The following is a 26434-nucleotide window of genomic DNA, read 5'->3' as shown; positions in this document are numbered from 1 at the left end:
AATACCTTCATCCTCCAGGTAAGATTCCTCCACTCATCCTAACAGGAATTAGTTTCTATACTTATAGACCTAATGCTGTAAACATATCGTAATACAAAATGGAAGAGTAATATTCACATCACAGTACAAAAAACTTGTTGCATTTTCCTTCCAATATTGAAGGAATTACCCACAATCCAATATACCCCAAACAGAACAGTGAATTGAAGGGCAACAAATCCTTGGTTTTGGCTGTGTGGCCATGGGGCTTTCTTTCTTCCCACTTTCCTGGGGGCCAGCAGAAGGATAGCAGGGCCTTTAGCCAGCTAATGTCAACACTGTTCTCAGGATCTTTGGTGTGTAGATTTTGATTCTTGGTATGCATACCTGTAAGCACTGTTCCTAGACCCAAAGGTCCCTTGACATGTTTACTGTTACTTAGAGAAATTCAGTGCTTCGTATCCCTTCTTACACTAACCCATAAATAGAGAGCAAGGTATGGGGTATAATGTTTTGTCTCTTGGAGTGTTCTTGTCACACATCCAAGTCCTATGGAACCATTATGGGAGCTGGGAGATCCTATGTACTGTAACTTCTCTGCTTATAAGTTGCCTTCAGTAATAAATTATGCTGTTATTAGCACTATGTATGTCATTAGTGATTTTTGTGACCATGCATCTTGTACAATTGGTGACCAACAAAATCCTGATGTCATGGATTTCTGGAAGGGGCACACCCAGGGGTGGAAGAATTCCTTCTTGGGGTCAGTGGTAATTCACTTGGTGGAGTTAGAATGGTCTTAGTAGCAATGCCTGAAGACGGCAGAAGCCATAAAAGTGGTATGCTAAAGAGGATGACTAGTGGTGATAAGCTGACTTGAAATCCAGTTCTGTCTCTCTTCCTTACCAGCTTAGAGATTTTCATGAGCCCTAAGGGGGGGATGGTAAACTAAAAAGGGTGACGGCAGCCCCTTTAGAAGGGAAAGTGGGGCAAACTCCCACTAATACACGAGGCAACTGGCCCCTGTGTATGTGAAAAGCCAGTTATTGTGAGGCATGCTCTAAAGGAATCTGAGTGGACACAACAGCGGGAGGAAATCCAGCAGTGTACAGAGTAAGAACTAGGTTCTCAACAGGTCTACTACCATACGCACTTGGAAGGATCCTTAGAGGTTTGGCGTGTTTGTTTGCATGATGGAGGGACAGCAGTGATATTAAATGAAGCTGAGAAGGGGGAACACATGCCCCTGTTACTGAATGAGCCGTCTGGGTTGACTAATAATGCTGAGATAGGCGTTGCCACCCTGTTTCCAAACTGAATGCTTGGTAGTGTTGGTAAAATATAGCCCTGTGGTTTTCCTGACCCTTGAATGTGAGTGGGACTAGATCCGCAGAGGATGTAGCTGTTCTGAGACCCTGGCTGTGTTAGCATGATTATAAGAAAACCCAGGGCTTGAGAGGGGAAGGCCTGACAACATGTTCTTGGTGCAAATTATGTTGAATGATCAAATCAGAACAGGTCCACCTGAGTGGACGACTGCTTTGACTTTACTCCATCACGTGTGAAGCACTGATAGAAATGAAATAGTTCTTTTAGGTCACACACGCCCCATCTCAGGGGAGGAAATGGAAAGAAGGAGCTTAGTAAGTGGTACAGGTTTCCATACAAAAGAAAAAGAAAAAAGGAACAAAGGAAGGAGAAGATAAAAATAAAAAAGAATCAAAGACAGGCTAGACTTCTGGCAGAGGCTCCCGCACACCACTAAGTGTGGTATTGCTCACAAGCAGGTTTAATAGGACAGAAGTTGATGGTTGTGTAATCCTGGAGTGCGGGAATGTGGTCCTATTCAGAAACTTGAAAGACCTACTGAGACCGAGAAAAAGATTCCTGTGAGGTAAGACACAATATTGAATGGTTCACATGCCATACTGAAGAGTTGTTAGAAGAGTGGGAGACACCAGAAGATTAGGTGGAGAAAGTCCCTGGTAAGGAATCTCCTTCAGGGATTACAGCTATTAAGCCTCACTCCCACAAACCATCTGGTAAGATCTCATGGCCTCTACACTCCTCAGAAAGAACTCAGAGAATAGAGCTGAGGGAAATACCCTATATTAACTTGACTCTCTTGAAATGGGATTACATCAGCTCCACCTTATGAGTTTGACTCAACTCCTGAAGCCAGGTTTCTTTGTTCCCTGACCTAAGCTCTTTCAAACTTAAGGAGGACCAGGGCTGGGCTCAGTCTCCAGGGTCTCCGCCAAGGTATCACTAACCATACTCCTCAGTTCATTATGCTGGAAAGGAGAACAGCCTCTAACGTTTATGGGCTTGCTAGACATGAGGAACCAAGTATCTACTGTTCCAGAATGCAACGGAGCCGTGGCAAACACATTTCCCTACTGGGGTTGGGATTCTGGGTTCACTATGGCTGGAAGACCAGAATCACAACCACTGCAAAAGCTTTTGCATGAACTCATTCCTTCCTCAGGTTGCATACCTGGCATGGACAGACTGCACAAGGATGCCCACATATCAGTTGGACTTATTTTTTGTGACCTCTACTGGTAGCTTCTATACCTGTTGGTCAGGTATGTTGCCAAAACCCAGCTATACTTACAGGGCCAGGTTGTACAACAGTGTTGCATACCTGGAGGAGAAAGGTTGCATTTCTTCTTCTTTTTTAAAAAATAAATTTATTTATTTATCTTTGGCTGTGTTGGGTCTTCGTTGCTGTGCATGGGCTTTGTCTAGTTGCAGTGAGCGGGGGCTACTCTTTGCTGTGGTAAGCGGGCTTCTCATTGCAGTGGCTTCCCTTGTTGCGGAGCATGGGCTCTAGGCACGTGGGCTTCAGTAGTTGTGGCACGTGGGCTCTAGAACGCAGGCTCAGTAGCTGTGGCACACGGGCTTAGTTGCTCCACGGCATGTGGGAATCTTCCCAGACCAGGGCTCGAACCCGTGTCCCCTGCATTGGCAGGTGGATTCTTAACCACTGTGCCACCAGGGAAGCCCGAGATTGCATTTCTTTTTCTTTTTTTTTTTTTTGTGGTATGAGGGCCTCTCACTGTTGTGGCCTCTCCCGTTGCGGAGCACAGGCTCCAGACGCGCAGGCTCAGCGGCCATGGCTCACGGGCCTAGCCGCTCTGTGGCATGTGGGATCTTCCCAGACCGGGGCACAAACCTGTGCCCCCTGCATCGGCAGGCGGACCCTCAACCACTTGTGCCACCAGGGAAGCCCCGAGATTGCATTTCTTAAACAAGCAGAGATTCAGGTAGGGGTACTGAGCAACCTCATTTCACAATTTAACAACCCTCTTTAGTCAACTTTATTTGATAGTAGCACTACAAGTATCTGTGACTAAACTCTCTGACAAAGAGACTCTGATGACATTTGCTAGCTTTTGGATATCTGATTTCCTCTAGCCACTGAATAATATACACCTTTTCTGGATATGGAGTTACTGTGTCCCTTGTGTGTGCAGACAATACACATACTATTAAGACTGAAACGTATTTGTTATATATTGGAGTTTCCAAAAATTATACAAACAATTGTGATTTTTTTCACAGCTTCTGCCATTTAACAATGGGCTTACTAATATGGTATTGGGTGGCTGATTCATGCTCCCCCTTACCCACAGGCAGTAGAGAATGCAGAAATAGCATTCTAAAAGATAGCTCCAATTGTAACCAGGCATGTTGACTGTTCTCATTGTTGCCATTGGACTAAATCTCAGAAGCCTGAATGATGGTGGCATGATTACACGGAGAAGCTCAGAATGGTGTGATTCTGAGGCTTCATTTCAACGCTCCCGTAAGTATTAAGTGCATATATTTAAAATTTTCACTTATCACAGGGAAATTTAAAATTGATTAACAAAAAATCATCTTTTTCAAAATTTCAAAGGATGTGGAAATTTGTGAAGTATAATATTTTACTTCTTTTTCTTTTTTAATTAATTAATTTATTTTTGGCCGCATTGGGTCTTTGTTGCTGTGCGCGGGCTTTCTCTAGCTGTGGCGAGTGGGGCCTACTCTTCGTTTTGGTGCGCAGGCTTCTCACTGTGGCGGCTTCCCTTGTTGCAGAGCACAGGCTCTAAGAGCGCGGGCTTCAGTAGTTGCGGCATGTGGGCTCAGTAGTTGTGGCTCGCGGGCTCTAGAGCACAGGCTCAGTAGTTGTGGCACACAGGCTTAGTTGCTCCGCGGCATGTGGGATCTTCCTGGACCAGGGCTGGAACCCGTGTCCCCTGCATTGGCAGGTGGATTCTCAACCACTGTGCCACCAGTGAAGCCCAATATTTTACTTCTTAAATGCCTTTTTTCCTCCTCTAATTCTGCCACCTCCGACTATGTTATCTACTATTAATGAAATTTTGTACACATACTTTTGGGTGTACTGATAAATTAATATGCAAGTCATTTTTGGGGGGTCTATATACTAGCTACACATTTTCCATGCAGTAAACATGATTTATATATAAATTGTAAATTTATCCAACTAATTTGTTGAAATAATTCCAATGAATTGGAACTGCTAGAACTAAGGATATCCAAAATTTTATAGTTTTGAGTCCAAACTAGAGTTTCCCCTACTATATAGATGGGACCTCATCTTGTCCCCCAGTGTTTATGTGGGTATGTTTCCTAAAACCGTACAAATGTTAAATTTTTAATCTTTAGTGATATGATATTTCAAAGAAATTGCTTTTCTTCTGTTATTGTTCAGCTCAGTCATCTTCATATATGCTTAATCCTTACTAGTCACTTGTGTTATTTCATTTTCTTCTGGTTTGTTTTTGTTTTAATTTCCCTTGGTTTATTAATGTCTTTGTTACTGGTTTCTAAGAACTCATTTAGGACTAAGGATGTTAACCATCTGTCATGCAATGCAAATGAAATATCAATATTATATTTTATTGCCATCAATTTACTATAGTGTTTTGCATTTTGGTTGTGTATTAAAATATAATCATGTTGTGTTTTAAAAAAATAAAAGATAGCTGCACCAACCCCTTCAACAATGACCTCTGTAAGACTTGTCTGGTCTGGCTACCTTGGACTGTTTTTACTTTGAATACTGCTTATACCTCATAAAGGTCCTCCTACTTTTGTGAAGTTCCTGGAGTTGAAGAGCAGAAATGAGGACTCTATTTGGTATGCCAGGATCCTGAGTTTTTTTTAATTTATTTATTAAAAAAAAAAATTTTTTTAAGACTTTAATTAATTAATTTATTTTTGCTGTGTTGCGTCTTCGTTTCTGTGCGAGGGCTTTCTCTAGTTGTGGCAAGTGGGGGCCACTCTTCATCGCGGTGCGCGGGCCTCTCACAATCGCGGCCTCTCTTGTTGCAGAGCACAGGCTCCAAACGCGCAGGCTCAGTAGTTGTGGCTCACGGGCCTAGTTGCTCCGCGGCATGTGGGATCCTCCCAGACCAGGGCTTGAACCCGTGTCCCCTGCACTAGCAGGCAGATTCTCAACCACTGCGCCACCAGGGAAGCCCGGGATCCTGAGTTTTTATACCTCAATATTCCTCTCCTTTTTTGGTACCTTTCATGATTTCAGTAGGTGGTTGGGCGGTTCCTGTTGTTCATATTACGGATGAATGGATGGATACAAATGTAGATACTCTCCTGCTTTCCAGATGAAACTCACTAGCTATACCCACAGGAGGGTCAATTTTGATTCTCCCTTCACTCCAAACAGTTCTAAAATTTGTTATACACTCACTCTAGAAGTGGGAGATTTTTCCACAGGCCTTATACTCATATAGGTAATCCAAGATCTGATTATCATCTCTGTGTAATATTATTGATCATAATGATATTAGAGGGATTTTTTAAAAAACTTGTATATTTAAACTTTTAAATAGATGAGTATTAAATCTAACTTTATTAAGTAAAGACTGTGCTTTTATAGAACTTCTAAAAAGTGATAAATGAGCAGAATATAAAAATACATATTGTTGGGTTTCCTGGTGGAGCAGTGGTTAAGAATCTGCCTGCCAATGCAGGGGATATGGGTTCGACTCCGGGTCTGGGAAGATCCCACATGCCGCGGAGCAACTAAGCCCACGTGCCACAACTACTGAGCTTGCGCTCTAGAGCCCGTGTGCCACAACTACTAAGCCAGCGTGCTGCAACTACTGAAACCCATGCGCCTAGAGCCCGTGCTCCACAACAAGAAAAGCCACCCAATGAGAAGCCTGCACACCACAACGAAGATTAGCCCTCCGCTCGCCGCAACTAGAGAAAGCCCATGCGCAGCAACGAGGACCCAACACAGACCAAAAAAAAAAAAAAAAAAAAGCATATTGGTAACACTCTATTAACTTTCATTACCCACTTATTTCATGGTAGTTTCTAACAGCTGGTACTTATTCATCCTTATCAGCCTTGCCTCTCAGATATAGTACTTGCCTATAATGTTACATATTTACATGCTTTTGTTCTTTGTCTTCATATATACCATATCTTTCCAATTAGACTGTGATCTTTTTGTGGATAGAGATAGGTTAATTGATTCTTTTGTATTTCCACAGTACTCAGTACAAGGCACAGTATAGGTGCATGGTAAACACGATTAAAGAAAAGGAATCTACATCTGTTATTTATTTTATGACTTCCATAGCACTTAGAATAATACAGCAGATGCAAATTACCGAATTAATAAAAATTTTATGAGAAAATAATCTTTAAATAAAAAGTTATTCCTACCTTTCCCGTGTACTGTGCAATGAACCCAAATAATAGTATAAGGTACAATTAATAGTTAAATATCTTGTAGCTCTTTTAGATTCATTATGTGACACGATCCTTATAACAACCAAAGAATTTATACAGAGCCTATTAAAATTCTATTGTAGAGAGGAAAATCAGAGTCTAGAGAGGTTAAGTGGTGGGGCCTGAATGGAAACTGAGTTCTAACAACTACAAATTCAATGAATGCTATCTAACTGGAGAGGCCTAACATTTAAAAAAAAGAAAGTCTCCTAGAAGCTATTCTTATAAACCTTATAGACATTTAATTAATTATTTACTTACTTTCTTAATTAAAGCATTTTTAGTGTGCCTAGGTATATAAGGTACTATGCTTAAAACACTATGGAAAATAAAAAGTTGTACATACAAGGATTATCAAATTTAAGTAAAATAAATAAATAGTATGTGGATCAATGTGCCAGGATAATGGTATAATTATTTGGTTTTCTAGGAACTCACAGGTAGTAAAAATTGGTTCCACTTAAATAAGCTAGGGAAGAGTTTCAAAAGGGCTAGGATTTAAGCTGGATCAAGAAAGACGGGCAAAATTTAGATGTCTGAAGAAAAGGCAAATTAGCATTACATTGAACAGAATTTGGCAAAGCACAGTGAAGTACAGGGGGAGGAATACACATGTGTTGAGCAACAGTAAATAGACTGGCTTATGTACATTCATACTGGAGAACCATATAAAGATCTTCTGAGGTGAGATTTATAGAGGGCCTCGAATGCCAGGTTACACACAGATTTATTTCAACATCTTATAGGCAATAGGGAGTCATTTGAGGTTTTGGAGTACAGACATGATACAATGCCAGAATGCAATGGAAGAAGGGGATTGCACAGAGAGAAGCTGAGGACAGCGGTAATAATTCAGATATATATTGAAAAAGACCTGATTTCACTAGTGTTGCAAAGAGACTGACTGCAGATATTTGGAAGGAAAAGTTTATGTCCTAGATAACTTCAAGTTTACATGCCCAAGTGACTACGAATGAGGTGACCCTTAATCAAATTGAGGGATATTTAATTGTTCTGGGGTAGGGCTCACTTTTTTTTTTTAAGCTTCTCAGGTGATTCTTTTTTTTTTTTTTTTTCAAAAGGAATGTTGCAAATTTAAAAATCAATAAAATCAAATACAGGCAGAACTTCAGGCAACAATAAAAAATCTGAAATTAAAAAATATATAATGTTGTAAATGCAAATATAAATGCATGGAAATATAGTCATGATATGTCACTAAGTAATAAGGTTATTTTTTTTTTAACATCTTTATTGGAGTATAATTGCTTTACAATGGTATGTTAGTTTCAGCTTCACAACAAAATGAATCAGTTATATATATACATATATTCCCATATCTCTTCCCGCTTGCGTCTCCCTCCCTCCCACCCTGCCTATCCCACCCCTCCAGGTGGTCACAAAGCACCGAGCTGATCTCCCTGTGCTATGCGGCTGCTTCCCACTAGCTAACTACCTTACTTTTGGTAGTGTATATATGTCCATGCCTCTTTATCGCTTTGTCACCGTTTACCCTTCCCCCTCCCCATAGCCTCAAGTCCATTCTCTAGTAAGTCTGTGTCTTTATTCCTGTTTCACCCCTAGGTTTTTCATGACATTTTTTTTTTAAATTCCATATATATGTGTTAGCATACAGTATTTGTCTCTCTCGTTCTGACTTACTTCACTCTGTATGACAGACTCTAGGTCTATCCACCTCATTACAAATAGCTCAATTTCGTCTCTTTTTATGGCTGAGTAATATTCCATTGTATATATGTGCCACATCTTCTTTATCCATTCATCCGATGATGGACACTTAGGTTGTTTCCATCTCTGGGCTATTGTAAATAGAGCTGCAATGAACATTTTGGTACATGACTCTTTTTGAATTATGGTTTTCTCAGGGTATATGCCCAGTAGTGGGATTGCTGGGTCATATGGTAGTTCTATTTGTAGCTTTTTAAGGAACCTCCATACTGTTCTCCACAGTGGCTGTATCAATTTACATTCCCACCAACAGTGTAAGAGGGTTCCCTTTTCTCCACACCCTCTCCAGCATTTATTGTTTCTAGATTTTTTGATGATGGCCATTCTGACTGGTGTGAGATGATATCTCATTGTAGTTTTGATTTGCATTTCTCTAATGATTAGTGATGTTGAGCATTCTTTCATGTGTTTATTGGCACTCTGTATATCTTCTTTGGAGAAATGTCTATTTAGGTCTTCTGCCCATTTTTGGATTGGGTTGTTTGTTTTTTTGTTATTAAGCTGCATGAGCTGCTTATAAATTTTGGAGATTAATCCTTTGTCCGTTGCTTCATTTGCAAATATTTTCTCCCATTCTGAGGGTTGTCTTTTGGTCTTCTTTATGGTTTCCTTTGCTGTGCAAAAGCTTTTAAGTTTCATTAGGTCCCATTTATTTACTTTTGTTTTTATTTCCATTTCTCTAGGAGGTGGGTCAAAAAGGACCTTGCTGTGATTTATGTCATAGAGTGTTCTGCCTATGTTTTCCTCTAAGAGTTTGATAGTTTCTGGCCTTACATTTAGGTCTTTAATCCATTTTGAGCTTATTTTTGTGTATGGTGTTAGGGAGTGATCTACTCTCATACTTTTACATGTAGCTGTCCAGTTTTCCCAGCACCACTTATTGAATAGGCTGTCCTTTCTCCACTGTACATTCCTGCCTCCTTTGTCAAAGATAAGGTGACCATATGTGCGTGGGTTTATCTCTGGGCTTTCTATCCTGTTCCATTGATCTATCTTTCTGTTTTTGTGCCAGTACCATACCGTCTTGATAACTGTAGCTTTGTAGTATAGTCTGAAGTCTGGGAGCCTGATTCCTCCAGTTCCTTCTTTCGTTCTCAAGATTGCTTTGGCTATTCGGGGTCTTTTGTGTTTCCATACAAATTGTGAAATTTTTTGTTCTAGTTCTGTGAAAAATGCCAGTGGTAGTTTGATAGGGATTGCATTGAATCTATAGATTGCTTTGGGTAGTAGAGTCATTTTCACAATGTTGATTCTTCCAATCCAAGAACATGGTATATCTCTCCATCTATTTGTATCATCTTTAATTTCTTTCATCAGTGTCTTATAATTTTCTGCATACAGATCTTTTGTCTCCTTAGGTAGGTTTATTCCTAGATATTTTATTCTTTTTGTTGCAATGGTAAATGGGAGTGTTTTCTTGATTTCACTTTCAGATTTTTCATCATTAGTATATAGGAATGCCAGAGATTTCTGTGCATTAATTTTGTATCCTGCCACTTTACCAAATTCATTGATTAGCTCTAGTAGTTTTCTGGTAGCATCTTTAGGGTTCTCTATGTATAGGATCATGTCATCTGCAAACAGTGATAGCTTTACTTCTTCTTTTCCGATTTGGATTCCTTTTATTTCCTTTTCTTCTCTGATTGCTGTGGCTAAAACTTCCAAAACTATGTTGAATAAGAGTGGTGAGAGTGGGCAACCTTGTCTTGTTCCTGATCTTAGTGGAAATGCTTTCAGTTTTTCACCATTGAGGATGATGTTTGCTGTGGGCTTGTCATATATGGCCTTTATTATGTTGAGGAAAGTTCCCTCTATGCCTACTTTCTGCAGGGTTTTTATCATAAATGGGTGTTGAATTTTGTCAAAAGCTTTCTCTGCATCTATTGAGATGATCATATGGTTTTTCTCCTTCAGTTTGTTAATATGGTTTATCACATTGATAGATTTGCGTATATTGAAGAATCCTTGCATTCCTGGAATAAACCCCACTTGATCATGGTGTATGATCCTTTTAATGTGCTGTTGGATTCTGTTTGCTAGTATTTTGTTGAGGATTTTTGCATCTATGTTCATCAGTGATATTGGCCTGTAGTTTTCTTTCTTTGTGACATCCTTGTCTGGTTTTGGTATCAAGGTGATGGTGGCCTCATAGAAGGAGTTTGGGAGTTTTCCTCCCTCTGCTATATTTTGGAAGAGTTTCAGAAGGATAGGTGTTAGCTCTTCTCTAAATGTTTGATAGAATTCGCCTGTGAAGCCATCTGGTCCTGGGCTTTTCTTTGTTGGAAGATTTTTAATCACAGTTTCAATTTCAGTGCTTGTGATTGGTCTGTTCATATTTTCTATTTCTTCCTGATTCAGTCTTGGCAGGTTGTGCATTTCTAAGAATTTGTCCATTTCTTCCAGATCGTCCATTTTATTGGCATAGAGTTGCTTGTAGTAATCTCTCATGATCTCTTTTATTTCTGCAGTGTCAGTTGTTACCTCTCCTTTTTCATTTCTAATTCTATTGATTTGAGTCTTCTCCCTTTTTTTCTTGATGAGTCTGGCTAGTGGTTTATCTATTTTGTTTATCTTCTCAAAGAACCAGCTTTTAGTTTTATTGATCTTTGCTATTGTTTCCTTCATTTCTTTTTCATTTATTTCTGATCTGATTTTTATGATTTCTTTCCTTCTGCTAGCTTTGGGGTTTTTTTGTTCTTCTTTCTCCAATTGCTTGAGGTGCAAGGTTAGGTTGTTTATTCGAGATGTTTCCTGCTTCTTAAGGTGGGCTTGTATTGCTATAAACTTCCCCCTTAGAACTGCTTTTGCTGCATCCCACAGGTTTTGGGTCGTTGTGTCTCCATTGTCATTTGTTTCTAGGTATTTTTTGATTTCCTCTTTGATTTCTTCAGTGATCACTTCATTATTAAGTAGTGTATTGTTTAGCCTCCATGTGTTTGTATTTTTTACAGATCTTTTCCTGTAATTGATGTCTAGTCTCATGGCGTTGTGGTCAGAAAAGATACTTGATACAATTTCAATTTTCTTAAATTTACCAAGGCTTGATTTGTGGCCCAAGATATGATCTATCCTGGAGAATGTTCCATGAGCACTTGAGAAAAATGTGTATTCTGTTGTTTTTGGATGGAATGTCCTATAAATATCAATTAACTCCATCTCGTTTAATGTATCATTTAAAGCTTGTGTTTCCTTATTTATTTTCATTTTGGATGATCTGTCCATTGGTGAAAGTGGGGTGTTAAAGTCCCCTACTATGAATGTGTTACTGTCGATTTCCCCTTTTATGGTTGTCAGTATTTGCCTTATGTATTGAGGTGCACCTATGTTGGGTGCATAAATATTTACAATTGTTATATCTTCCTCTTGGATCAATCCCTTGATCATTATGTAGTGTCCTTCTTTGTCTCTTCTAATATCTCAGGTGATTCTTAACACAGCTAAGGCAAAGCCACTCACTGGGACATTTCTTTATTTTGCTTTTTAGCTTTACCAAGGCTCTGCACCCTCAAGTGACTCACAGCTTTGTCATTTTAAATTAGATTTCTAGGGATCATATGGTAGTTCTAGTTTTAATTTTTGAGGAACCTCCATATTATTTTCCATTGTGGCTGCACCAATTTATATTCCCACCAACAGTGCACAGGGGTTCCCTTTTCTCTACATCCTCCCTCACCAGCACTTGTTATTTCTTGTCTTTTTTTTTTGCGGTATGCGGGCCTCTCACTGTTGTGGCCTCTCCTGTCGCGGAGCACAGGCTCCAGACGCGCAGGCTCAGCAGCCATGGCTCACAGGCCCAGCTGCTCCGTGGCATGTGGGATCTTCCCGGACCGGGGCACGAACCCATGTCCCCTGCATCGGCAGGCGGACTCTCAACCACTGCGCCACCAGGGAAGCCCTTCTTGTCTTTTTGATAACAGCCATTCTGACATGTGAGAGGTGATATCTCACTGTAATTTTGATTTGCATTTCCCTAATGATTAATGATGTTGAGTATCTTTTCATGTACCATCTGTGTATCTTCTTTGGGAGAATGTCTTTTCAGATCTTTTGTCCATTTTTAAACCAGATTTTTTTTTTTTTTTTTTTTGGCTATTGAGTTGTATAAGTTCTTTATATATTTTGGATATTAGTCCCTTATCAGATATATAATGTGTAAATATTTGTCCACATTCAATAGGTTACGTTTTCATTTTGTTGAAGGTTTCCTTTGCTGTATAGAAGCTTTTTAATATGATTAGTCCCACTTATTTATTTTTAACTTATTATTTTAATTAATATATTTTCCATGGTTAAAAGTACTTTTATTTTTAAATATTTTAAGCAAACAGTTAAAAAAAGAACCCACCACACTATCCTATTAAATCAACATCTACATCAACTTAAAAACAACTACTTTATATGATTTCTGTTCTAGATGTCTATGTGATTAATAAATCCCCTCTCCAATGGACTGTTAAATTTCTACATGGCATGGACTGTTTTTCATATCTTTCAACTTCCTGCAGTACCTAGAAATGCCTGGCATATAGTGGGTATTCCAAAAAAAAAAATGTTTTGCAAGAAGTTTTTCCTCCATGTACCACCATGGGGAAATAGCTATACCCTGAAACCTGTAAGCACTGACATAACGCTTTTGCCCCCATCAGAATTTAAGCATTTGTAAATGTCCAGGTACAGAGTTCTAAAAAGTTCAATTCAGATGGTTTATTGAGCACGTATATGCATTATGTTACATGCTAGTTAATGTAACAGGAATGGAGCCAGCGAAAAAATAGTCCAAAGGTAGACTGTAGAATTGTGTGGTAATTCAGAACTGAAGAAAGGAAGAAGTTTAATGGAAGAGGAGGTGATCACAAATTTCAAACATGAACAAGATTTCAAGATGAATGAGGATTATAATAAGGGTCTTAGATTGAAGCAAGTTACCTCCAGGGATACTATTGGGATGTATGCTTGTTGGGAAGGTTAAAGAATAAAACCACATGTTGGAAAACTTGAAAATGGGAAGGACGAGAAATGGAGGAGTAGTTATAAAGAATAATACAGGTGAAGACCTTTGTCTGCTAAAGCAAAAGAATAGTTCATGTTTGATGTCAGAAAGAGTGGCAGAAGAAAAATCATGGAGAGAGAAGGAATATTTATCAGAGCAAGGGGCACTATGAGTTCAAAAGGAATGGGAATCAAGGTTTTACGATGTTTATCCATAAAGCAGATTTGTTTCTGGAAGCACAAAATATATTGAAGGAGTAACAGGGTTTTTAAAAAATATGGTTCCTTATATTACTTTGTAACAGATTAATAGTTCCTACCTTCACCACTCTCCATGCCTTCTACAAAAATCCCCCCACATTGGGGAAGAATCCAGTACCGGCGTCTGTAACGATCCTGGCCAAACATCATCGAACGTAAAGAGTGAGAAGCGTCAAAGAGCTTCCTTCTGTACTGACTCTGTTGCTGTTAAAAAATGATGCATATAATTAAGCTATGGATGTTAAGTGCTTTAAAAATTAATACATAAGCGACTTTACACTTATTATGCCTTTAGAGCAGATAAATTTCACTACTGGGAAAAGACAGCAAAACAGTTAAATATTACAAGCCTGACTTCAATTTTAGTTACACTTATAAATATAGAAATTACTTTGAGGGTAGATGGAATATTTTTGTTGCCGTGGATTAAAGAGTTAAGTTTATTTTATCAAGTATAGTATAGTAAAGCATGTCTTATACTTAATAATAAACAGTGTGACCAGGTATTTCATTAAGCCAAAGCAAATTGGCTTAATTCTATTGATTACAATATGTAACAAATAACACTCATATATGTAATTGACCAGACCTCTATTTGCCTATTTTTATACTCATGTTGTAAACCTAGGTAACATATGACTAAATTTTGGGATAAATTTGTGATGAATCTAACATGGCTATAGTATACAGGTATCTCATAATATCAATTTCATAATACTTTTAAAAACTCATTTTTTTAAAACAAAAAATTCATCTAAAACTTCACTAATACTACTGAAATTCAATTTTTAATGAGAAGTTCATAAACATTTATAGTTTACAAATCCAGTGAAAATAAAATCCACAAATGTACTAATATAAAATAAAACATGAGCTGCCAAAACTATTATCATAAAATTCAACTGAATTTTTAAAGTAATTAATTCCAAGAAATAAAACCATGCATTTATTGGTATTTTATACTTAAAAGAAGACCTGAAGAATAGAGGCCCTGGTGAAATTTAGTACCATGTCTTAAGAGGCAAGTTTTTAACCTTGGCATTAAACTTTTAAGGTTTAATTGTGAGAATGTTTCTAAAGCTCCTCATTTTAGCTAGTTACAAAAAAGCTTGTTTTTATTTAGCAACCAGAAAAACTAATCCCATACAAGGTGGATTTTTGAAATGCTGCAAAATAAATAAATAAATAAACTGTAATCTGAAAAGTGCTTACTTTACTCAGTTTTTCAATCTGTTTTTCTAGCTCTTCAACACTTGCTGCTTGGTCACCTTCATCCTATACATAACAAAATACAGTATCATTTACCTGTTTTTAAGATTTATTTATTCAGTCAATCAGTAAATATTTAATGAAAGCTTCCTTCCTATATACAAAGTACTAGGATAGGCACCATGGAAATGAGAATATCAATATCAGTTCTTGCTCCCGATAAAGTGTTAATCTGGTAGGGAGACACATAAAACATTACACTAATAAATAAAAACTGCCAAACAGCAGAAAGCTATAAGGACCTCAAGAGAGGTGGAGATTAAGAGTCATGGAGCTCAGGGAAGGGTGAGGTTACTTCTAGTGGGAACCTATACCAAGAGAGGCTATATGGAAGAAGTTATGTTTTAATTAGCTACTGAAGAATTGTTAGGATTTGATTGATCAGAGAAAAGAGGACAGGGCATTTCAGAAAGAGTTTGACCTGAAGACGTAAGGTGGGGAGATGAGGCACAGATGAGTTTAGGGCTAAATTATCTAGAGCTGTAAGTGCTTGGCAATGGTCAATAATATGATCCTTTGAGGGAGATTAAATACCAGAACTATGCTTTACAAAGATTAGTATGGTAATAGTTGTAAGATGGCCTGGAGCAGGGAAAGGACTACAGTTGGCAAATCTAGTTAGCGAATTGTTGCAATGATTCAAGAGGAAAAGAGGATGTGGGTCATACTAGGATAAAAGAAATAGAAAAGGAGAAAAGGAAATGGATATGAGATAGTACATAGTCAGAACTGTTAAGTCCTGGCAGCTCACGGGTACAAGGCAGAAATGGGTGAGGGAGATGAAGGAAGGAGTAAATTATGATATTAAGGGTTTAAATCTGGGAGACTGCAGAAATATTGGTATCATTAACTGAAAGAGTCATTTTACTCTTTTTGGGTAAGTCATTTTACTCTTTTTGGGTAAGTCATAACTTACCCAAAAAAGGGTAAGTTATATTTTGAACACATTGAGCTTTTAGAAGAAAAATAATCCCTACTATATAGAGTACTGATTTCATAAATAGAAATTTTGTGATTATATAAAATTTTTCATTCTACAAAATGAATATAGGAAAGCTACACCCAAAGTATATGTTTTAGAGGGAAAGCATGACATAATATAAAGTATATGTGCTTCTTTGGACCTCAGCTGCACGATTTCATATAGGCAAATTATTTAACTCCTCTAAAACTGTTTCCTGATCTGTAAATTGGTGATAACATTATCTTGTGATAACATTATCTGTAACATGGGATTTTTGTGAGGACTAAATAAGAACAGATCTGAAAGCAACTAGCAGAGTTCCTGGTACATAATATATAAATAAGGTTACTTTCCTTCTTTCTGAAAGTTGTCCTTTAATTAGAAAATGTAGGTACATCTCAGGTTTAAAAAACATAAGCAATTGTTTTTGATGTTCACTTTCTATATGCTTTTTAAAAAAGCCACACTGCCACCAACCACTCTCACGAACAGATATTTCTAAACCAGTATAGTTATCTCGCCAACAGAAAGAAGTGAAAGGAAAACTTCAATAGTTTTACCATTCTCTATCTATTCTTTACCCAAATTTAGGGGACCAATTTACAAAGGCATTTAGGCATATTATTTGTGGTAATAATAACATCATTTCTATTTATTTATTTATTTAAACATCTTTATTGGAGTATAATTGCTTTACAATGTTGTGTTAGTTTCTGCTGTATAACAAAGTGAATCAGCTATACATATACATATATCCCCATATCTCCTCCCTCTTGCGTCTCCCTCCCTCCCACCCTCCCTATCCCACTCCTCTAGGTGGTCACAAAGCACCGAGCTGATCTCTCTGTGCTATGAGCTGCTTCCCACTAGCTATCTATTTTACATTTGGTAGTGTATATATGTCAATGCTACTCTTTCACTTCGTCCCAGCTTACCCTTCCCCCTCCCCGTGTCCTCAAGTCCATTCTCTATGTCTGCGTCTTTTTTCCTGTCCTGCCCCTAGGTTCTTCAGAACCATTTTTTTTTTAAGATTCCATATATACATCATTTCTATTTAAAAGAGAACAGGCTCAATGACCCTTAAACCTTGACTCTTCAATTAAATAGATATTTAATAGCTATATGATTGTATAGTGACCGTTTGACCAGCAGGATGTTTGAAAATTTGCTTACATAAAAATCAACTCTATCAACAAATATTTGAAATAAGACATCAAAGTAGCTATGTAACAGCCAAATTAGCTAACTACCAGTTCTAAGACTTTTCTTATGATGAAAAAGAAGTAAAATATCTACTAAAGTTTTATTTAAAGGAGCTTTGGCTAATAGTCCTTATAATTTAAGAGATATGAAGGAATTTGAAAGGCCAGAGAGAAAGGCAATAACTACAAAGCTAAGAACGCAGAATCTATCCCTGCCATGGTTCCCCATGGTTTCCCAATCAGAAGAGAAGGCTGTTGTATGTGTCACTACATATCAAAGTTTAATTGTCCACATAAACTCCTCCACAGCAACTTGTGAGGTTAAAGCTCACATAGATTTCAACACAAACCTAAGTATTTGGGAAAGAGTCCATGTGTTGAAGGAATGAAGAGTGAAGAAAAGTGGGAATCACCCTTGAGACAGAGGGCTGGGACTTAGTCTCAGGGCAGTATCTTCTAATTGAAAGGGATCACACAGGTCTCAATGGAAAGGCTCCTGCAATTAGCCCTTTAAGGAGTATAATTACTGACACTCTACCTATACTTTAATCAAGAGGCCAGACCTATTTTCAGAGGATAATCTTATCAATAAGGTTCATTAAATAGTTAACCTTTAATTTTATTAGGAAATTGATAAGTGGTTACCACTTCTTCATGATAAAGAAAAACTCTCAAATCATTTAAAGGAAATGCTAATTTGGTTTCTTAGGTCCTAAAATATTCATTATTTTCAAATGTTTTTAAACTGTTTTCTCACATTAATAACAAATACACATTTGCCAGGATTTTGATCACTCTAATTAATTCTATAATTCAACATTCATTAAAAATGACTACTTTAAATGACACATCCGGTCTTAAAATATTAAAAATGATGTTTAAATCATTAGTACTGATTTTTAATAGTCTTCATCTCCCTTAAAGAAAAACAAATGTATAGTTTGTTAATTCTCCATGTGAAAAAGGCCAGGTGAAACACATAATTTCTGTAAATAAATTCCAATTTAGTGGGATGACCACCCAGTAGAAGATACTGAAGTCCCAACACAAGGCTGTCAAATTTATGAGAGTTAACACCTTAAAACAATTTATAATATTAAGTGCTGAAAAGGGATGCTAATTCTATAAAAAGGTGATTAGTATTGGTCAGAAAAGTTTAATTCCTGCTGTGGAAACAGTTCTACTTGCCAAATGAAGCAGATTGGTTATAAATAGTATCTTTGGGTAATTACAATACTGATACCCAAATTATATACCCTGCACATTATTTGTCACAGCATGAAAGTATTTGATCAAGTGGTTTCAGAAATACAACATTATGAAGTAATTTCTGCAAGGAATCTCAGTGTAGTCTCCTTTTCAGCCTGGTACTCTTAAGAGAAGTAAAGCTCACTCTAACGATTTTTATCATTCTGGTTTAAAATATAACATGGGTGGTGGAATTTATGAAAACATTTTGTATTTATGCTATTTTTACTTACGAGAAATTGTATAGCACATGATCTTATAAATTATATTATTATCCAGATTTAGTAAAAAATTTGATTCAGTAATTTGTCATTGGTCTTGATTAGATATTATTTTCACCCATTCCATCAATAATTCATCTCTCTAAGTCTTCTTTCTTTATTTCTCCAGCAGTACTGAGTTGATACAAGAAAGGAGAAGAGTTCTTTCTAGACTTCCTTAGCTAAATACTCCTGGCATCAAGGGCAGAAGGAATAGTTGGCTGTATATTGTTTTCTGAATGCCATTCTGCAACCTTATCAATATTTCTAGCATTCTTTTCTGGTAAAAGGTAAACATCAACCTTTATCTCCCTTTTATATATGTCCATTTCCATGGCTTATGGTAGTTTCCCTTACACACACACACACACACACACACACACACACACACACACACACACACACACACACACACACACACACACACACACACTCTCTCTCTCTCTCTCTCTCTCTCTCTCTCTCTCTCTCTCTCTCTCTCTCTCTCTGTGACCTTGCCTTCTTCCCTTTAGCCTGCTCTTCAAAGCTAGCCCCGGGCTTCCCTGGTGGTGCAGTGATTGAGAGTACGCCTGCTGATGCAGGGAACGCGGGTTTGTGCCCCAGTCTGGGAAGATCCCACATGCCGTGGAGCGGCTGGGCCCGTGAGCCATGGCCGCTGAGCCTGCGCGTCTGGAGCCTGTGCTCTGCAACCGGAGAGGCCACAGCAGTGAGAGGCCCGCGTACCGAAAAAAAAAAAAAACGCTAGCCCCTCTCTTTACCTTAATTGAATCCCCTCCAATATTTTTAGGGACCTTATATCATTAATTATTCTCTTCCTCTCTTTAATCTTCAGTGCCCCTCTCTTATTTAATTGGCTCTTTCCCTTCAACCAAAAATCATCTCAAACCTTCTGCATCTGAAAAATCCTTGGTCTTTGTCTGCCTCTAGGAACTACCCTTTCTTTTGAGGCATAATGCTTGAAATAGTTAAGTTTACTTTCTTACTTTCTATTGTTTTCAATCAATCATAGCCTGGCTTGTGCTCTCATCCTTCCAACGAAACGGTGCTGGCACTGGTTACCAATGACCTCTGTGTTGCCAAATACAACGAACACCTTCAGTCCTCGTCACACTAGGCCCCTGCTCCCTTAACATTGTTTATCATCCCCTCCTTTTTAAAATGTTCAAGTTTCTTGATTTTTATTATTATGACATGTGTAGAAGAGAGTTAACACTGTAGGCCCTTGAAAGGTCGGCTTACAAAGTTTGCCCTTGGCTAGTGTCTGGAAACTTGAATTTTGGGGGGTTCCCCCACCCTAACTGATAAGAATAGCTCACTGGACCTAAACTGTGCTAACAATGTGGGTTATACTGAACATCTACTTTTCTTTTGGGAATCTGGAATTTGGCACATGTTATGCAGAGGGTGCCTATGTGGCCAGTCCTGAATAAACAACTCTGGGCACAGCGTTTCTAATGAGCTTCCTTAGAACACAGCATTTCACAGATTGTCGCAATTCACTGCTGGGAGAGTTAGGCCCATCCTGTGTGACTCCACTGGGAAAAGACTCTTGAAAGCTGGGCCTGGTTTCCTCTGGACTTTGGCCCATATGCCTTTCTCTTTGCTGGTTTTGCTTTGTTTCCTTTTGCTGTAATAACTTGTAGCCATGGCATGACTAGATGCTGATTTCTGTGAGTCATCCTAGTGAATCGCTCTGACTCTGGAGGTGGTCTTGGTATTGGAAATCCCTGACCCACTACAGAAATTTTCTACATCTTTGTTCCTTCTTCAACAAGAAGCCTTGTGGGCTCTTCTTAAATATTGACATTCTCTGGGGTTCCAACCTCAGTCCACTACTCTAATTAATAAACCAATCCCGCTGTGTAAACTTATCCAACTCATTATTTTAAACTATTGTCTATGAGCTAATAACTTCCAGATCTACACTTTGAAGACTAAACTCTTCTCCAGACTTTAGATTCTTTTTTTTTTTTTTTTTTTTTTTTTGTGATACGCGGGCCTCTCACTCTTGTGGCCTCTCCTGTTGCGGAGCACAGGCTCCGGATACGCAGGCTCAGCGGCCATGGCTCACGGGCCCAGCCGCTCCGCAGCATATGGGATCTTCCCGGACTGGGGCACGAACCCGTGTCCCCTGCATCGGCAGGCGTACTCTCAATCACTGCGCCACCAGGGAAGCCCCCAGACTTTAGATTCTTAAATCCAACTGACTGCTGAGCTTCTGAACAGGCACCTCAAACTCAACATGCCCAAAATAAACCTACCATCATTTCCTGTCTTCAGTTATCTGTTCCATATTCCCCTCCTCCCCTGTCATCTATTTCCTCTGCTCCTTCTGATTTCTCTGTCTCAGTTAATGGCAACAATAGCAGAGCAAGCAGTCCCCAAGCCAGATAGCTGGTATCAATCCTACCTCTCCCTCCATCAACCTACACAGTCCATCTTCAGATACTACTCATTTTTCCTCCTAAATATTTATTGAATCCTTTCCTTCCTTTAGTCCAGTTTCAGACCCCTCGTAATTCACCTAAACTACTGCAATATCTCCTGATTGATCTTCCTACCTCTGATCTTGCTCTGTTCAAATCTATTTCTATCTTCCACAGAGCTGCCATAGTGAGCCAATGAAAAAAATCAAGTCTGACCATGTCATTCCCTCACTTATAAACCTTCAGTGGCTTCCTATTACCACAAAACTATAAAATCCGAGTTCACAGTTGTGGCATGTGAAGCTGTCTCGTAACACTAGAGCACTTGTAAGTTGCTTAAAGCACGTTGTGGTTTCAAGGCTTCTGCGCCCTTGCTCATGCTGTTCTCTCTGCTTGAAGATTTTTCCATGGATTCCTGGATTCTTCTCTAGGTTAACATTTAGTCCAACTTGTAGCCTCAGCTAATGAGTCCAGAAAGCCTTTGTGAAAATTTATTCCTCAGAAAGGTTCAATGTCCTTCCTTCGTACCTGCCTAGTACATTGTAAATACCGCTATCAAAGCAGTTAACACTTAACACATTACATTTTCTTACTGTAAATCTTCCTCAGTGAGACTGTAAATTGAGAGGGGACTTTGATCAAAAATGCCTAGAGCTAAAAAAAAAAAGGAAAAGAAAAAAAGCCTAGAGCTAGGCACTTAATAAATTGGGCTTTGAGAAATACATCAGTTTCATTAAACCTGACAACACTTTTAAGGCATGAAGTATTGTACAAAATAAATGTAAGATAGCATGTTAAATAGATAGAATGAAAAAGGATACCTAAAATTAAGAATCTGAATAGTTCTCTGGAGAACTCTCATTATATAAACAGAAAAATTTAACTTCTTTTATTCAATGTAAATGCCCTCTCTGTACAGGAGGCATTGTATTCTACTCAATATTTACCTAACCATCACAAAAAACTTTGAGGTGAATATTATAATATTCAGTTTCAGATGAAGAAACTGAGTCAAGTGTGACAACGAAATTCAAACCCAAATCTATTTGACTTCAAATTCTGTGTTATTTTCAATATGTTATGTAATATTAGTTAAGTATTGAAATCGACCGAAATTTGATTACCTCATCTTCACAGATCTCAGTCTTCTTTCCTTTTTTGTCTTCTTTATCTTCTTCATCCTCATCATCTTCATCAGCTTGGTCATCACTATCATCATCATCATCATCATCATAATCACTATCTCCTCCCTTCCTTCTTCGTTTGCGTCCTGGAGTGGGTGTGCCCAATGGATGCTGTTCTTCTCCAAGATCAATGCCACCTGAAGTGTCTCTTTTGCCTGTTTTCTTAGCATGAATGATTCTGAGCCTTTAAGTATGAAAAAATGATGACATGGAAGAAAAGCCTTCTTCTTATACTTTTTGAAGAGCATACTATGAGTTGTAAGCAAAAATACCTTATGGTATTTCTCTCACACTAATCAATAAATGAATGACAATAAAAATTAGCATGAAGGAAACTTAAGAAGTATGTTCCCAGAAACTACAAAATATATTAACATTCAAGAATTATTCTGGCTATCTCTTTGGAATTAGAATACATTTTTAAAAAAACCAGAAAACTGAGAAGATTAACTCAGGAATGGCCAAGTGGTAAGACCTGATCCTATACTATCTGACTGAATAAGTTTCAATTCAAGTTACTGCAAAGAAACTATCCTCTTAACACAGAAGCTGAATAATTTCAGCATTATATTTCCTAGCAGGAAGCTAATTAAGTTTTAATGCTGAATACATTTGGATATGTTAGGCCCTCTATAAAAGCAAACTTTAATTAGAAAGCAATTAAGGAAAAAAGTAATAGTTCCAAACAGATTCTATTTGTGACAAAAATAACCTGATAGCAACAACAATCTTAGAATATGTGATTGCTTGACTTCTTTGAAAGAAAAAAGATAAATTGACTTTCTTCTAAGTTTGAAGCGTATGAGCTCAGTGAATATCATTATATCTTTTGTCTACTGAAAATTCTGGCACTGAGTTCTATTAGTTTCATATCTCATCTTAATTAAGCTTTACCTTTTCTAATTCTTAGACAAAATAAAGTTTAAATTCTACCTTTGCAATTTGTATGTTTTACTCAGAAACTTGCAAAAAAAGGAAAACAGTATATTAGTTTTAGTAAAACATGACTTACTTGCGGAGTTTACCTTCTACCACCCATTTATCTCTCCTCAAATTTGACATGTAATCAATGTTCTTGTCGATTTCACTGCCAATGCAAAAGTTTATTAGAAGACATATATTAATCCATTATGCAATACATTAATTTGGTAAGCAAAATGATGCAGTTTTGGGGTAAGTACAAATGATGATTGCCAATGAACAGCAAAAACAAATGAAAAATTATATTAATACATAGCTAAGAGATGCGTAGAAAACTTAGAGATGCCCAGCAATGGTAGAAATGCATGGCTCTGAAATGTTTGGATTGATTATTTTCCTAGAAAGGTAGAATAAAAGTAACATAATTAAAATCTGTAAAGTAATGAACAGTAAGAACAAGATGAACATGGAATTTGTTCACCAAATCTTCAAATACTATAGTGGAGGACTTACTTTGACTCTGAAATGAGATTAAGTACCTTTTTTTTAAAGTGCAAATTAATACACAATAAATAAATAATATTAAGATTGTATCAGCACATGATAAAAAGTAGGTAGATAATTCTACAAATGGCAGCTACTAAGGAAAATCAGGTAGTCATTTATCATCAAAAGATGAAAGAAAAATTCTAGGTTTTTGCAACAGTGCTGGATTCTGGAGCCATAGCAAGAAAAACCTGCTTACACTTCAGTATACAAATAAATAACAAAATTACCAAATAAACAAAACGGGTTACAAAGACTATACACAGTATGATTCAAAATTTCTTTTCCAATAGACTGCAAAGAAATACATTGAAACATTATTAGCAGTAGTCATCTCTGAATGGTGAGATTAGTGTAATTTTAATCTTTATCTTTGTGGTAGTAACTTCAAAATTTTCTATAAGCAATTTGTATTACTTTGTGACCAGACAAATTCAAAACAGAAAAGAATCACCAGAAATGTCTGGGCATATGCTTACCTCACCACACTCTTGCTGCACGCCAGTTCATTGATCAGGAAAGCCAGAACTGAGGCTTTCTGTGCTGGAGTGTGAGCCTGAAAAGCTTTGGTCTTCAGGCTTTCAGTAAGCTCAGTTTGTCCACAGTGTGCTTCCATAAAAATTTGCAAAATCTCGGAAACATTGTCTCGATTCACACCAACGTTCAGCAAATGTTCTCCAAGAGCTGTTTTGGCCTATAAAAGGTTGGCATTTTTATCAGTATTGACCACAACGACTCATAAGATATAAACAATAAGACTTTTAAATATTGGTATTATATGATTTAGGTATTACTGACAAGGGCTTTATTCACATTTTTGATGAAGTGGCGATAAAACATGACGTTCAATGTCATTTAGTCAACAGATGATAGACAAGTTTTCAAGTACTTGTAATTTTTCTCTTCCTTCTTCAAACCCTTGGTTAAAAAGTTTGGTGGGGGGAAGGGTATGTAAACTTGTGGCTAAAAATGGTCTCACCATACCTTCTTTGACTACAGACACTATCCCAAGCTTTTCCAGGCTCTACCAGTAGTAGTGGGGGAGAGGCTGAAAAGTACTAGCAATGTGTTTTCTTGCTCTATGGTGTCACGGATTTTATTGCCTAGTATGCTGAATGAATAGGGAGATGGAAAAAAAAGTAACAGGTGCATCTGGAAGATTCTCTCTACATTACCTAGAGCAAAGCTGACTGAAATGTGTATCTTAATTGAATTTAAGATAAATTTGACTTATTGAGTATCCACTTAGCAGTACAGTATCTTAACATGCTGGTCTGTAGGGGCCTTGATTAGCCTCGGTTATTCATAGTGTTTCAGAGAGAACACAGTATAATTTCAGAAGGCACACATAAGTTAATTGCTTTATGAATTAAGAATTCTCTGTTTTGCTGAATATCACTTAGGTATTTCCTTAAATCAGATTGCTTTTTACCAAAAGCTAGAGGGAAAGAAAGTAATCTGGTAATGATTTACATTCCTTAGGCTTTGTGAACCAGGTTTTTCTAAGTTTGCACCAGTTGTACCAATCTACCTTTAACTTTGTACAAAGTTATGTAGAAAAAATTGGATCTGTCTGTACAATCTTCTGCTAATACACTAAAGCCAGCTATCAATGCACTGATAGTACAAATTAAAAAAATTATATTTTGGGTTTTTTTACCTTGTATCCTGTAATTAGACCTGGATCACATACAGCAGCTGAGAGGAGCCTCACAAGCAAGTCTTGTACTTCACCCATGCTGTCTCCTATATTTAGCAATCCCTCTTGAAGAACACTCAGGTTTGGAACATCAATATTCACATCAAAGCCCAAAACTTTACCAAAGTTTCGTAAGAACTGCACCACCATCAGACAGTCTGAAAATGTACTTCCAGAGAGAACAAGTCCTGGAATACGAGGCAACTCTGGCAAAGGCTGAAAATAAAAGAAAAGAGAGAAAAAGTAGTTCAAAAAGCCATGATTTTATAGCTCCTGAAGTAAAGTAAGTTGCTATTTTTCTCTTGCGTTATACCAGCGGTTTTCCCGCTGGACTGTAAATTCCCTGGGGGCATTTCTATAACCCCATGGTACTAAGCATAGAATACTGAACACAAGTAACCACTAATAAATTTTGGTTGAACTCAACATGAACTTAGGTCTCTGCAAAAGAGAACACTAATTTTAACTTAGGTATCGATAAAACACACGTTATACAACTGGACCAAAAATCAGGTAACATAAGAAATAAACATCTCAAAAGTACTTTAACATGGACATACTTAGTAGGGCATGTGCAATAGTTTCTTCTACTGATGTCCATTGATTTATAATTCACACTTTTTTGGGAGCTCAGAAGTTAACAGTGTGCATCTGTGTGCTGTATGGTTGGAGAGAGTACCATCTTTGTTTAATGACTGCAGATAAATTACTAGGTCCACATGACCAGAACCCATGACCCTATCAAGAACCCAGTAATACTGCAACTATCAGTCTTTAGGTTTCCCGTATATTAGCGAAACATTGAATTTCAGTGTTAAAATTAGAGAGCTCTCTTGCTATTTCTCAAATATGCTCACATATTAACATTTTAATGACTAACTGTATTATCAGTTGTTATGGACATTTTAAAAGTTAGATAAATAAGTAACCTAAATTAAAAACATTTTTGTCCATGAATGGGAT

General features: G+C 37.6%; 1 protein-coding gene across 1 annotated transcript in view; it reads right to left on the bottom strand.

Moving 5' to 3' along the window:
• BAZ2B (bromodomain adjacent to zinc finger domain 2B) overlaps positions 1-26434 on the bottom strand; it is a 390367-nt gene that overhangs the window by 33693 nt on the left and 330240 nt on the right. Inside the window, exons 25-30 of the mRNA XM_060152812.1 lie at positions 25433-25687; positions 24252-24466; positions 23318-23392; positions 22246-22489; positions 14965-15027; positions 13812-13956 (exon numbers count right to left, since the gene is read on the bottom strand). Coding sequence (XP_060008795.1) covers positions 13812-13956; positions 14965-15027; positions 22246-22489; positions 23318-23392; positions 24252-24466; positions 25433-25687 — 997 coding nt within the window. The remainder of the gene's footprint in view (positions 1-13811; positions 13957-14964; positions 15028-22245; positions 22490-23317; positions 23393-24251; positions 24467-25432; positions 25688-26434) is intronic.

Source organism: Lagenorhynchus albirostris, chromosome 6, assembly GCF_949774975.1.
Source record: "Lagenorhynchus albirostris chromosome 6, mLagAlb1.1, whole genome shotgun sequence".
NCBI lineage: Eukaryota > Metazoa > Chordata > Mammalia > Artiodactyla > Delphinidae > Lagenorhynchus > Lagenorhynchus albirostris.
This window is presented reverse-complemented; position numbering and strand designations above follow the sequence as displayed.